Consider the following 15,738-nt stretch of genomic DNA (forward strand, 5'->3'; position numbering starts at 1 on the left):
CGAAGCAAATGAAGAAGCTTTTTGGAAACAGAAGATCTGGGAATGGAGTTAGACGCCGTTATTAAAGGTGTTCGTTTCTTGAAATGGTTGATGTTTTCTTTGGTCATTTTCCTTTATTTTCAGTGTTTCTTGAGAAACGACTACGAGAGAGTTGTACATAAGGACAGTGTGCTAGTGTCGATGGAAGGCACCGATTCGTTTCATTGTGTGCACGGGCTTCATTTTCACTTTATTTTCTTCTCTCTCTTTTTTTGACATTTTCCTTCTCAAAATCTGAAAAAAAAAGAAAAGAAAAAAAAGCACGCGCTCATTTCTGTTTCCAATTCATACTCGAATCGTAACATTGGCGGTCAAAGAGAGAATAATAGTTTAGATTTCGATTATATAACTATATACTACGATTATTGTACAAATAAATGTTAACATAAAAGTAATATATATACAGCATATAATACAATCTTTAAATTACTTTAAATATAATTAAAAGCTTCAAGATTTTATTTTATTTTGCTTGTTTGGTTTGCCATGTTTAGCTTCTTTTTTAGCCATGTATGGGTTCATTGTGCCCGTTTGAATTATTTAGATGACTGAAAAGTTCTTTATTTAATTCTTCTATAGTTATATCTAACAAAGCATTGCAAATAAATCCCTTTATGATGCAAAATGTAATTCTTAAAAGTTCCAAATTTAATCAACTTATGTGAATATCTTAATTACTTCCAATAAGTTTAAACTTAGAATATTTTGTTCCATAAACCATTTATATTCTCTAATAAACAAATTGCAAAATGAAAGATCAAGCCACTCCTTGATAGTTTCTTCACCAAATTCGAATTATTAGTTTTTTATAATAAAAATCATGATTTTAAACATTAAATAATGAAAAAAAAAAAAAGAGAGAAGATCAATTTCATTAAGATGGGGGATTTTAAGGTTACATAGGTTGCTCTGATCATCAGGACATATTATTATTACTCAACGAGTGCTCCATTGCTACAACAAATACAAACATGAAATAAATAAAACAATTGCCTTGCTTACATTATTTCAAAAAAAAAAAAAAGAAGACGTCTTCTGTTGTCCTGATGATTAGCTTCTGCAGCAGAAAAAAAGTTCGCTGCGATGTATTTCGTATTTCGCATCGCTCTCACTTCCCAGTAAGGCAACAAGCATCAATCTATGTCCTAACACACTTCCATGTAAGCAGAAACCATGTTTCTGTAAATCTCAGCCGTGGCAAGGGATGTCCACAATCTAGATTAGAACTAACTGGAAAAAGCAGGAAGCAGTGTGGCCTTGGTTTCCCGAGTTTCGGTTGAGTCCCACATGGATTTTCTCCTTAGTCCTCAATGAAACTTTGTTGATTCTCAAGGGCAAAAGAATGTACAAGCTAGCACTGTTTCTGCAAATGATATAAAAATGTTGTTTTGCTCGGAGAATCAGTTGAAAAAGTACGGCGATTTGAGAACCTCACGCAAGTCAAAGTTGCCTCTCTCTGGGAGAGGAGGAAAAACCAACGTCGGGTATGATGTCTCAAAGCTTTCAAGCAACTGCATAGAATCAAAGTAAAATTAATATGATTAACAAAATGAACGAGACACAAATTTCAGTACTTTCTAATAATTGAAAGACAGGAATCACCATACTTACATTCTCAAGAACTGGCATGCTGTAAAGCTCCACAAATTTTTCTCTAAGTATCTGGTTCATCTTCTCCACATCACATGCGTGTGTCCAAAAAGAGTCATGGACCCCTGCAAATAGATTTATATGATAACGACACAAGCATTTAGATTACAGAAAAAAAAAAGTTATTTCAGACAGTTTTCCCCAATATCATCTTCAAATAGACCAGGTTTATGATTTCCTAAAAGAAAGAACTTTTCCCTATTAAGATAACATGTCAAGGCTCTATGCAAGTTATCTTGGCTGTTCTCAAGCAAATCAATCTAATATTTGTCTAAGCTCTGCCTGAGTAAAAGTTAGCAAAACAGACCTGCAAAATATAGACCCGCGTCTCTGCATGCAACAGCAGTCATCATCATGTGAGAACCATCAAGTGAATGCACAAAATTTGGAGGGAACGCTGTTCTCTGTTTCCTAACTTCTACCTGGAATTGACAAAATATGAGTGTTTCTACTTGCTTGGGAACAAACCAAAAGCAGAAATAGGATCTCAAAATAAGAGCCAGAATAAGGAACTTACTGAGTTGCCCTCCCGCTGCAAGGCTAATACTTGGAGAGTTGTTCTTATCTGAAAAGAAGCAGTGAATTTTGTTACTCTGATATCAATATTTATTTAATTGAAAGATTATTAAAGCATATCCTCATTCAACTATAATACTTACGAGATGTCGTTCACTTTTATAGTAGGGCTGAACAACAGGGAGACCAAGAGGTGTTGTCCACCGCACAGGTTGATTCTCTGAAGCAATAACCTACAATACATAGATTTAACACTAGTAAATTGATTGTACTAAAACTCATTGCTCCTTAATTACGATAAGGTAGTTTGCATCATGATTCTTGTAATATAAAAAGTCATACCTTTGCACAGTCACCTAACCAACCCATTATGTTGCGTGCTGCTTGGAATAATTCTCCGAGGGCAGCCAATGTCACCTGTTAAAATTTTATGACTTTAGCATAATCTTCTATTGTTAATTATTTAAATTCAACAGAAACACCAACAAACACATACACAGCATGCACACATAAAATAGAACATCTCTTCCATCCTACAAATCCTCTGATATAACAGTATAGGAACCATACCCTCATAAAATAAAAGGAAAAACAATTTAGAACACCCATTTGATTTCATCTAACAACACTACTTTTCAGTAAGATACCAATGTCAAGAAATTGAGAAAAGGAAGGGTACTGAGAACAACTGAAGAGAAAGAGATCTAACTGGATGCATGTGCACAGAAACCAAGCATCGTGTATTTATAGTGCAGAGGTTATCACAATTAATGCTTGCGGAGTATATAATACTAAATGGATTACTTACTTTAGCAGTATAACAAGCTGCAGAAAATAGCAGCCTATCATCAGTTATATGACCCTTCTCCTCTAATCTTCGTTTTATTTGCTCACGTGCCCCAACAAAAGTTACACCATATACTGAAGTCATTACCGTTTGCTTTACTAATTTTCGATCCACCTGAAAGTTTCCAACATTTTAATCTGTTAGTTAAAGGGGGGAAGTCCTAACTCAAAATCAAGTGTAAATAGTTTAGATGTTAACTGTTCAAGGAAATCTAGTAAATTGAGTAAATAAAACCAAGTCCAACCTGATCAATTAAGAGCTTTGCCAATAAAGCATTGGGATTCGTCGCAGGATCCTTGTTACTGTCCCTCTTCATTATATTGTGAACCCTGTTAATCCCCAGAAGATATAAACAGTGACGAAGAATAAGGACATCCTTTATTTCTCATTTTCTAGTACTAAATTTCAGAATACACAGAAATAGATTTTTTTTTCCCCAGAAACTAAAGCAGCAGCAAAGAGAAATGAGGCTGACATAAAATATATATGGGACTAAACATTAAAGGTTTGAATTTTCCTTTGTTACTTCAATAAAGAAGAAGTATGTTTACGCCTTCGGTTGTTTTTTCTCCTTTCCTCATTTTTAAGCAACAACTAAATGCAGCCAACATTATCAACAAGAAAATTTCTGAATGGAGCAAGACAAGTTTATATGCAGCATGCTTATATACGCCCTATAACGAGTTTTCTAGATAATAACTAAAAGGATTTAATATACCTCACAGCGATTTCAGAATAAACATCAGCTGGTTTCTCTCCAGCAACCAAGTTAACAGCTGCAGCTTCCAACTAGGGAACAGATAAAAGATGTGAGACCATAGATGCACTTTTAATAACTAATCCAGAAAAACTGGCTAACCATAAACTGATAATTAGTGGGTAATAATTTTGTAACAAAGATAAGTTGAACTGGAACACAACTTCAGGTTCTAAAATATATTGAGAAAACATGTATCTGTGTGTGTGTTTGTGTGTAACCCAAACATGACGATATCAATTGTGGATTATTCAGAACAAGGAAAAAAGCTTATCTACAAACCACAAACATACATTGTCTCTTCCCAAGGCTGCATAGTGCTGTAAGCCATTGCAGGAACCATCCTGTAATAATTTTTTAAGGGAGAGAAGGAAAGGAAAAGAAGCGTGAGGCACATGAAGTAGTTAAGGGGAAAAAATGAAATAAAAACTGTTACGATCTTAGCATCCACAACAGAAACAAGAAACAATAAAGCTAATTAAACAACTAAGAGAAGATAATTTTAAAATGTTCATGTAAGGTATATTGAAGAGGAAAAAGATTCAAATGCATGTAAGGGAAACTGATAAACAATACCCTTTAACCAGGGAGAATAGAATCAAAATAATGCAGGTAATTTCTAGCTAGAGGTGTGCATGGGCCAGGCCAGTTTTGGGCTGGGTTCAATTAAAAATTTAGGCCCATTTGCTAGGCCTGGGACCGGCCCAAAAAATGGGCCTAAAATGTTTCACAAGCCCGACCCGGATAAAAATGTTAAAACTCAAGCCCAACCCGGCCCGCCCATATTAATTTTTATATATTTTTTATATAATTTTAAAAAATATATAATACATCAAAAATATTAAAAACATCAAAATAAATATTTCCCAACAAATTGAAAATAAATTTTAAAAAATATGTATACTTAAATAACACTAATATAGATGCAACTTAACAAGCAAATGACTCTATAATAATAACAAAATTAACAATAAAATAAGTTTTATACAATATCCAAACAATAACAACAAAATAGTAGCAACATAATAGTAAAATGGTAGCAAAATAGGGAGAAAACAATAAGAAAATAATATATATATTTTTTAAAAACAGATTTTTTTTTGTCCCTTAGTGAATTCAAGCCGGGGCCCAGGCCAAAAATGCCTTACCTGAGGCCCAGCCTTTTTTTTAAATGGGCCTTATTTTTTGTCCAAGCCCATTTTCCAGGCCTATATTTTTGCCCCAACCCTCTCACATTTCGGGCCGGGCAGGGTGGCCCGACCCATTAACAGGTCTATTTCTAACCAATCATTTATATAAGTTACAATCCTAAGATGTGGCAGCAGTAAAAGGTCATTACAAGCAACGAACATATCATGTCATTCACAGAACGCAAAACTATTGAAATTGGATGATCATGGCAAAAGAGATAAGTATATTATTTAAATCAATTGAATTTCGACTTTGAAATGTTGATTGTGCAGAAATGTAACTCAACAAGCAACCTAGAGAAATTTACTTATCATATGTTTCAGCTTAGGCATATGGAAATTGTCCTTGTCTTTGCTTCAAGGACCCTAATGAAAATTTACCTGATGAATTGGCAGGTAAGAGATCATACTATGTGGTGATGTGCTCTTTAAGGCTTCTGACAGGTTCATACAAGCAGCTAAGCACTGAAAAGGATCCTCAGCGGTTAACCACCATCGGTTTCCATTAATAGGGTTTTCTGCTGAATCAAATATTTCATCTAAATGGTTATCAACAAATGCCAGACGCCCGTCATGGGAAAGCTTTTCAACACCTCCTGAGTACAGGTTTGCTAAATGTATTTTCAGCCAATGTAATCCTGATCTCCCCAATGGTCGTCCTTCAGCAAATTCAAGAACTCCTCGACAGAGATCAGAACTTAGATGATTCAAATGTGGATGCATGGGGTATGCACGGCCTCGAAAATCAAGATTGTGAGGATAATAAAAGCCTTCCTCATTTTCCATTTTCCGAGCCACCTGTTTTAGGGCAAGCTTCTTAGAATGCGTAGGACAAAATGAAACAAAACCAGAAGGGAAACATATGAAAAGACATGCACAGACAGGCGATGCATCAAAGTAAAAACCATTAAGCAAAGCACACATTGATACACATGGGAGGGGGAGAGATGTTACAGAAAGCTTAAGTTCGGTGTCGCATCGCTGAGAATGTCTTTCACGATTAACCTTGTTTGCCTTTCTCACGCTCCATTTCCACTCTTGGATTTCTGTTGAATCCTCTGAATAAGGTTTCTCTGGTATAGGAATCTACAAAGCACAATGAAGGTATATTTCAGGGAGAGAAAGGCTGTAAATATGCACTCATACCAAATTAAATGGCTAAATATTATTTGGCATGCAGTGGAAGAAAAAAGCAGACAGTAAGCACCTTAGAATATTGAATTCGTTATGATGTTGATTCACAGTTTTTGTTTGTTCCACAAAGTAAAATAATCATAAACAATTTAAAGAGTACCATTCAAGCAGTGTTAGCAGAAAAATAATAATAACCAAAAAGTAAATTTCAAAAGCGAAAATTGAAGATGTGCTCACATCATTACGATCAACCAAGCCTGCAATGTTGCCACCACTAGCCCAAATACTCTCTACCACGGCAAGCACCTTGTTATTCACTCTCCATTTGGTGCTTCCAAGTGTATCCAGGGCCTGCACACATGCCATTCCGGCAAGTCAAGCAGCATTAGCTATTAGAGAGATACTGACAATAACCACTCCTTCAAGGCAAGCTTTCAATTGCTCAAAAGAGAATTTATAACAAATTCTCACAGTTCTAGGTCGTTGCTTTCAATCATATCATTATTCAAAACGATTAGATATAGAAACTCAACTCAAATCTCATAAGAAATTGGCACAGGAGAATTTTTCAAATTATCCTTTCCATAAGAAGGTATTTTAGAATAATCATAAGAAATTAGGGGGAACCTTTTCGTTTTCCTTTTCTTAAGATAAGGAACATGTGTTTTTACATCCACATATGTACGAGAACTAGATGGAAGGTAAATTGCAAGATTTGGGAGAAGGGCAAACCTTTTAATTAAACAATAAAAAATATCAGGAAAACACAGAACTGTAGAACTTATTACATGACATGTCCCAGACGAATTTTGCAAGTCAGGTCAACAAACATCTTTGGCCTTAAGTTATACAACAAGAAAGTAATGCGTGAAAATAAGAAAACAAGAAGCTCCAAGTTATTACCTCAAATACTTTCCGCATATTTTTTACATTGACACCCTTAAGCGCCTCTTGTTGTTTCCTTGATCCATGAGTTCGCATGACATAAGAAGGCAAGAACAAGTAGCCACCCTTGTCGTACCTGAAAGGAGTTTGTAAATACATAAGTGTAACTTAGAGTTACTACCCTGAGTGCCTCAGTGCAGAATACATTATACCTTCAGCTTAATGTCTAATAACTGATTTATATTTTTGTTTGTTTATTTGGCTTCAGACAGGGAAATCAATAAAAGGAATGTAGAAATGTAACATGTTGACTCCTTTTAATTTACAGAAAACATATCTACTTTTTTTTTCTTTTCTTTTTGCAGAAAAACATTTTGACTCCTGCAAGCTACATGTAATAAAATTTCTGGAGAGCAACTATCAGTCCATTCTAATTTTTCTCTCTAGCATACCCTTTCCATTTTTTGGGAGGCACCAACATTGGTACATAAGGAATCATCATATGCTTAGCCTGCACGCAAACAAAAGAAACAAAATGTATTTGAGTTTCAGGAATCCAAGAGAGTCAACATACAATTTATTAAGTCAATGCCCATATTGCTGACTAGAATGCGTTCTGAGCTTAGTTATCAGTAATTATCATTCCATTGTCTGATAATAAGTTGACTAGTGTACAGCTTTATGCGTGTGGCTAGACTAACAAAAGTAAACATTGGAAGCATTAAACAGGAAGTATTAAACTATAACCTCACAAGATAATTAACTGTTAGATTTCCAGAATAGAAAGAATAAATGAAAAGAAATGTCAACTTACAGATTTGTCAAGCCCAGAACGTATCAGAGGATCACATTCAATAACACCATATCTCTTCTTAATCTTTTGCCTACAAAACCCATTATTTAGAAAAATTATTGCTACTGGAAAAACACAAAATGAAAATAGCATTGATTGCACCCCTCCATCCTCAAATGTACCACACACACTTTGTGTGTAGATTCCGAAAAAGAACGACATCAAATGCAGTACCAACTGACATAGAAATCAGATCTAACATATGCAGACAATTCCACATCTAAGAAATAGCCTAGTGACTAATTGCCTAGAAAATGATTTAGCAGAAAATAATTAGGGGCATGGGGTACATCCTGCAAAGATAAATTGCTGAGCAAAAAGAAGATGGAGTCTCACCCGGGGCCCCTCGAGATAGTTTTAAATTTATGTCTAAAAGCAGGTCGAACGTCCAGAGGGCTATCTCCTGACTGGTCAATTGGAGGTTGTACATAAGCTGTTTCAGTTAATAGTTCTAGAAGACGACTTCCAAGCTGCACGATAACATTCAGCCAAGAAAGGGTTTTCAAAATCTAAAAGATAGAGGAAAAACCTTTTAAAATAATCAATCATTAAAAAAAAAGAAGGTATGCAAAAGGCTGCAAACCTTGGCTTGAGCATCTCGACCCCAAGGTTTAATTTCTTCATTTTTTACCAGCTTCTGCACCTCAGTGAGTCTTCTCCTCCTAATCAAACTATTAACACGTTTCCTAAGTATCTCCTTCTCCTTGCTCGCCCCTTGAACCTCATCTACAATCTGCTTCCTCTGATAGTTCTTAGTTTTCTCCAAGAAGCTATGAATTCTAACCTGAGACAAAGTAGAAATAACAAAGCGTCATCCTCATTATAACAACAATAAAAATAGAAAGAGTCAACTGAGAAGGCCAACACCCTGAAGTAGTAGATGCTGATAAATGAAATTGCATAACGTGAAGAAATAAATTGCATTTACATATAAGGTAAAGATTGAAAGAATGACTTATATGAACCACAAAGCTCCAACTTGTGAATCTTCAACATAAAATTGAAGAAACCCAAACTTTGCCTATTACCCTTTCTTAATTCGTTTGCAATCTAAATTTTCAATCCCTCCCTAACTTTCTCAAATCCATAAAAAACAAAACATTACGCTAAAATAATAATAATTTAAAAAAGAAGCGAAAACTAAGCTTGATAGGCAAACCTCCTGTTCAATAGCCACTCCAATATGCACAGCAGCCTGAACAACCTGCACATACCCATCTTCCTCAGCTCCCATAACCAATCCCATCATCTTATGCATAACTATAACCGCCAATTTATCCGCCGGTAACAATTCAATATGCGGCGCATAAGCCGCTCTAAGTTTCTTGTTTTTTCCCTTCTGCACCTTTTGTTCCTTCGCAATTGCCTCCCTCAACGGCTCAAACCATCCCAGAAACAACCCTTTCACGTAAGGCAAATTGGGAGCCAATTTCTTCTCACACATTTCCCTCTCCAATTCCCTGTACTCTTCCACCATCTTCTCCCAAGCTTCAGTCTCTTCCTTTACTTGTCTCCTCCTAAGCAAATTATACTTCCTCTTCTCGATCTCTTTGTGCTCTATTTTAACAGTCTGGTTGGTCATTTTGTAAAGACCCTTCCAAAATAAAGCTGATATCCAAGGTGGGTCTTGGATAAATATCCTTGGGGCAGATTCTGGGGAAAGAATTTGGCGGCTGTGAGCATTGGGTAACAATAATTTTTTTGGGTTTTCGATGTTTTGTACGATGTTGTCTTGGAGAGAGTCGCATAAAGGGAGGAAACGAGGTGGCTTTGTAGGGTAATTGAGACTCCGATGGATAGGGAAAGAGAAAATAAGAGGAAAGGCCTGTTTGGGAAGGGAAAATAGAGGTTTTTTGTGAGGTTTTTGGGATGTGGGAGGCTTTGAATAAGTTGGGTACTGAGTTAAGGGAAGTGAGCCAGTGGCAGCCATTTTTGGTGGTTGGGGAGATAAGGAGGGGTTTTCAGGGCGGTGAAGAATGAAAGAGGAACCTCCCTAAAACCTCTGGAGTATATGTCCTTTTGAATGATATTTTTTTGCTGTCAATTTCAAAAAGATAATAGTAATAAAATAAAAAATTGGACGAGGATAAATAATTGATAAGTTTTTATTTTGTTGATTAAAATTTAAAAAAAATTATAAAATTGTGATTAAACTGTTTTAAAATTTTATTTAAGCTAATTTGGGTCGTTGTGTATGGTTTATTTGTTTGCATTTTCTTTTCTTACCATCTAGCTTTCTTTTCATAAACAGTTTTGAACATCATTAATTTATATAACAAAGTTTAAAATACTTTCTTTTTCGATTTATTGATACCGATTATCAAATCAACTTGTATCTAAGTATGCACTTTTACTCATCTATGGATGTTAACCTATCATATTAATTGTTAAATCGTCACTTAGAGTTCGTTAGTCAAATATTTTTCTTTTTAAAAGAATAACAACTCAATAACTTGAATAAAAACTTTCAAATAGTTCAATAATTAACCTAAATGTTTTTCTTTTAAAGAATGAAAGTAAGATTATCGAGAAATAGAATTTAAAAATTGTGTAAGTTAAACATGATCAGAATTTTATTATTATTTTGTCTCTAATTGAGTAGAAATTAAAAAGTATAGTTAATTAAAAACATTGGTATGAAATTAATTGATTTACATGTAAAAGGTTTTACGAAAATTGTTGTTTTGCATTTTCTATGTTTGTTTAATAGAAAGCGACTTGGTAAACGAAAAATATCATACAAGTAATTTTATTTTTATATAAAATTAACTTAAATCAAAATTAATATTATTATGTTGATAATAAATTTTATTTTCACTTTTAAAAATATTTAAAATATTAATATAAAATATTATATTTTTCATTATTATTAAACATACATATTTAATTATTTATATTTAGTCATATAATAAATTATTAATATAAATAATATAATTTATTATTTCAATAATTTATTTAATATTTCAACTTTATTTTAATAATAAATTTTAAAATGATAATTTTAAATAATATTATTCACATACTATTAAAAATATTCAATATTAATATTTTAATAATAAATATTTATTACAATTATAAATATACTAATAATAAATGTTTTGTAGTATAAAGGTTAAAATATGTCATAAATCTATGTACACTTCACAAATTTGCAATTTAATCTCTATACTTTTATTTTCAAGAATTTAGTCCCTCTACTTTTCAGATATGGAAATCAAGTTCAATTGTTGACATTGTTAATTTTTGTTTTCAATTTTGTTGATTTCATATTTTTAAATAAAAATACTAACTTAGTAGTCATATAACTAAAAATGATATTGTAATGAACTTGAATTTAACAAAATATTTTTAATATATGCAAAAAAAAATTCAAAATATAAATTTATAAATATAAAATAAATTCAATAAAACAATAAAAATATAAGAAAATATCAAATTTATATTTGTTTTATTGAAAACAAATTTTATAAAATATTTGTAAAAAATCGCCAAGCAATAGAAAATATTTTACAGATTTATCAAAACATCGAAAATATTAACTTATCCAGAAAGTAAGTCATTTTCCGTAAATCATTTCCGAAAATCATTTTCATTGAAATAAATAGATCATTAGCTTAACTCGACATGAGCATTGTTATTAATGTAGAAGGATGTGGGTTCAAATGTGTTTAAATGTATTCTTTATTATTTTATTCATATATAGAATATTATATATGATAAAATATTAATATTTACATTTAAAATTACTATTATAACTATACTACATTAACAAGTATACTACAAAGCATAATATATGAAAAATGGAAATATATATATAAAGATTAAACTACACAAATTTCATACATAACATATGCACATGATGGGACTAGAAATTCGCACATCACAATTGAGTATTATGAGTAAGTGTGTGCATTTTTAATTTTAACCAAATTAATCGACCGAATTGAATTAGTTTGGTTAATCGGTCAAACATTGAATCTAATTCGATCTAAAGTTTATTAAATGTTTTTTTTTAGTTTCATTTATCAATTAATTCGATTCAAAGCCAGATAATTGTTAATAATATCTAACCAAAATGAAATTATTAACAATATATTATAGATCCAATATATAAATAGGGACTAAATAAGGCTTATAGGTCGGTTTTAAAATTTATTTAGGCATTTAGGCTAATTTTAAAATTATTTAGGGAAATAGGTCGATTTTGAGGAAAAGCTCGTCCAGCTGGGCGAGCTTTCCATACACGTGTCAAGAAAGCTCGCTTAGCTGAACACATTTTCCCTTAAGTTGCAATTTTTTACTTTTTAAATTCAATTAATTTCTTTAGTTGGATGATTAAATATTGGTGGTTTTGTCATTGAGTCTCAGGTTTGATTCATTTTCTACTCACATTTATATTTTTATTTCATATTGTTTTAAGCTTCTTCTTTTAGCTTCCTTAGTTAATCGATTAAATAATAATTATTTCATTATTGAGACCCAATTTTAATTCCCTTTTCTAAATACATTTGTAATTTTATTTCATATTGTTTCAAGTTTTTCTAATTAATAAATATATTGTTTTTAATTTTATATTTTAATTCATCGTTTTAATTAATAAATCTTTTATTCATTAAATCAAATAATAAATATGTAATTATATAATAAAAATATATACTTTACATACATCATTATGTTGAAAATATTTGAAATCAATAACTCCTTTATATATAATATAAACATCAACTAATTTTTTGATGTATTTTTCTTTATATATAATATTTACATGTCAAATATTTATTTTCTCTACATATATTGTGGGTATGGTGATTTTTAAAATTATAAAACGAAATAATTATTTCAAATATAAGAATTATTTTTATATGCAAAATATTTCAAATTTTGTTTTTCATCTACATTATTAGTATGATATTTCAAATATTTTTATATGTGAAATATTTTAATTAATTATTTGAAATGTCATTATGTTTACATGTGAAATATTTTAAATACACATACAAAAATATTTACTAATTTACTAAAATTAATCATATTTATAATAATTATTCGATTTTAATAAAAGATTTATTAATTAAAAGATGAATTAAAATAAAAATTGAAAATAATATATTTATTAATTAAAATTAATAAAACTTAAACAATATGAAATAAAAATTACAAATATGTTTTGAAAAGGAATTGAGCATGGGTCTCAAAGATGAAATCATTATTATTTAACCATTTAACTAAGGAACCTAATATGTTAAAAACATTTGTTGAAAAAAAGAAGAAGCCTAAAACAACATGAAATAAAAAATATAAACATGATTGGGAGAGGAATCAAATTTGGGATTCAAGAACAAAATCACCAGCATTTAACCATCCAACCAAAGAAATTAATTATATTAAAAAAAGTAAAAAATTGCAACTTAAAAGGGAAAGTGCGTCCAGTTGGGCGAGCTCTCTTAACACGTGTATGGACGCGCTTTCCAAAAAGCTCGCCCAACGAAACAAGTTCTCTCAAAATCAACTTGGTTCCCTAAATAATTTTAAAACCGGCCTAAAGACCTAAATAAATTTCAAAATCGGCTTATAGGACTTATTTAACCATAAATAGGTGCAATAATCCAAAATATAAAAAATTAATATATTTACATATATATATATTCTTATAAGACTTAAAAAATATTACGAAAATTAAAATTATTTGAAAAATAAAACAAAATTAAATTTTAAAAAAATTAAAAAAAACTGTAAATTCACTCGATTAATGAACTTAATTCTTTATTAAGGTAAATTTTATAAACTCATTAAAATTACATTTTTTCATCTAAACAATGGAGTCTTACATATTCAAACTGATCTCCTTTGTATTGATTTACAAAATATAAAAATAACTTTTGTGGTTATTTTCATATATAATACTGATAAAAAAGAAGAAGAAGATGTATTCAATGTTATTACTAAAATACTAAAATTACCTAGTTTGTCTTAATTATGTAGTTTGCCATTAAGCAATGCATCATCCCCCGTTAATTAAAAACACGAGCAGATAGCACATTTTCCTCCCAATAATAACTCAAACCTGCACATAGGGCAAGATTTTTTCCTCCAAACCCATCGAGCAATGCATCTCCCATGGAAAGCATGCGAACAAGGTGTCTTTACACAGGTTCCATTAGACAGCCCTTCCAAGCATATAGCACACGTGCTACCATCAGCCGCCAATGTCTCACCACCACGATCACATGCTTCAAACGAACCCAATCCCGGCACCGGCACCAACATCATCAAAAACCCAGACCTTAACTCCAACGAGCATGTCAACCTCATCAAAATACCTTCTTCGTCAACAACAGCTTCGCCATTATCAAACCATCCTCTTTTATAAACTTGACAACCCATCTTGCCAAAAACCCATGTTTGGTTTACATCAACAACGATGAGCACTTTAGGTGAGTCGGGTTCAGTGATTGTTTCAAGCCCAAAACTGTAATTGTCAGCGAGTTATTTCGATATGCTGTTGGTCAATGATTTAACGTTGGTTTCCTCGAAAATCTGTTTGGTACTGAAAACGGCTTCGTAAACCAGTTGCTGGATGCTGTTTGGGGAAGACAAGCGTTCGAGGTTAAATCCGAACATGTAGGAATTTGGGTCCCAAGAACAACGATGTTTGATTTAAAACACGAATTGTCCTGGAAAAATATGGCGATTGTCTTGTAATTCGGCACTTAATTCGAAGACGCGAACTTGTTCTTGAACTGGAACTTCCATCATTTTTAGTGACAAGAAGAATAATAAGCAGTAGGCTTAATTATGACTTTGCGGCAAATAATAGGCGTATTATTTAAATAACCCTAAAGTAGCCCTAACATTTATGGATTGCCTATTTTTTTTTGATAATATGGATTACGTATATTTTAAATAAAGAAATAAAATTATCTTCTATTAATTGGTTTTGCTTTTTATTATTTAATAGTGTAAGCATCTGACGTGTTTTAATATTTTCCTTTTAAGTTTTTATTTATATTTGATATCAATAACTTTTTTGTTAAAATTGAATTAAATGCAAGTTTAAAGTATTTAAATTTTATTTGAATTTAAAAATAAATTAATCATATTTTAATTATATAGTACAACCTATGGCATTAATTAAAAATAAATTAATAAACAAATTTAAATTAATTATTGCAAATTTAAATTTGCATGTTTCATTCTTTAAAGATAAAAAAGATTTCGACCAACCTATGCAAACGTGGAAATTGGTCAAACCAATGTAATCCGGAACAAGAAAGGAAAAAGATATATGAATTAGTGATGTAGTCCTTGGGCAATTTACCAATAAAAGTCTTTTTTTTTTCAAAAATTATCGAAATGGGCTTATTTTTAATTATTTTCCGAAATTATCTTTTTTCGGGGAAATCACGTCCACATCAATAGCGATGTCGAGTGCAGCGTCGAAATCGCGTCCAAGTCGGTAGCGAGATCTTGACGTGGAAGGAAATCGCGCTTTCAAGGAAGCGATTTCCTTCCACATCAAGATCTCGCTACCGACGTGACACGATTTCGGCCCTCGCGTGAACAGTACCCAATGGTCAAAAAAATAAAATATCCGGGCCCATTTCGATAAATTTTAAAAATATAGGGCTTTTTTGGTATTTTGAAAAAATAAATTTTGAATCTTTTATTTTTTTAATCAATTAACTCTTCAATATTACATCAATAGCAACAAGTACAAAAAAAATTCAAAATTGTTACCAACAAGATTTGAACCAAGATACTAAGGAAAAGAGCAAGCATCTTAACCAACTAAGCTAAACTAATTAATTAACATATTATAGAAATATTGTTATTATCTTAATTATATTAATTACGTTCTAACGATTTA

General features: G+C 31.6%; 1 protein-coding gene across 2 annotated transcripts; it reads right to left on the reverse strand.

Annotated features, from left to right (window-relative positions):
* Positions 1 to 894: 894 nt before the first annotated feature.
* On the reverse strand, positions 895 to 9,893 carry LOC105769710 (DNA-directed RNA polymerase 3, chloroplastic). Of its 2 annotated transcripts, XM_052631342.1 has the most exons (20): positions 9,031 to 9,893; positions 8,455 to 8,655; positions 8,208 to 8,341; positions 7,833 to 7,902; positions 7,471 to 7,529; positions 7,037 to 7,154; positions 6,371 to 6,484; positions 5,954 to 6,085; positions 5,381 to 5,797; positions 4,103 to 4,153; positions 3,771 to 3,841; positions 3,297 to 3,381; positions 3,014 to 3,166; positions 2,548 to 2,622; positions 2,349 to 2,438; positions 2,207 to 2,254; positions 1,997 to 2,111; positions 1,651 to 1,754; positions 1,475 to 1,550; positions 895 to 1,402 (listed from the first exon to the last, which is right to left on the reverse strand). In XM_052631342.1, exons 1-20 carry the CDS (start codon positions 9,799 to 9,801, stop codon positions 1,368 to 1,370), a joined length of 2,919 nt encoding a protein of 972 aa, XP_052487302.1. In that variant the 5' UTR covers positions 9,802 to 9,893; the 3' UTR covers positions 895 to 1,367. The 2 variants fall into 2 exon arrangements, with proteins under 2 accessions (XP_052487302.1, XP_012445978.1); XM_012590524.2 differs by having other exon boundaries at positions 895 to 1,550; positions 9,031 to 9,892.
* Positions 9,894 to 15,738: the final 5,845 nt, after the last annotated feature.

This window comes from Gossypium raimondii, chromosome 5 (assembly GCF_025698545.1).
Source record: "Gossypium raimondii isolate GPD5lz chromosome 5, ASM2569854v1, whole genome shotgun sequence".
NCBI classification, from domain to species: Eukaryota; Viridiplantae; Streptophyta; class Magnoliopsida; order Malvales; family Malvaceae; genus Gossypium; species Gossypium raimondii.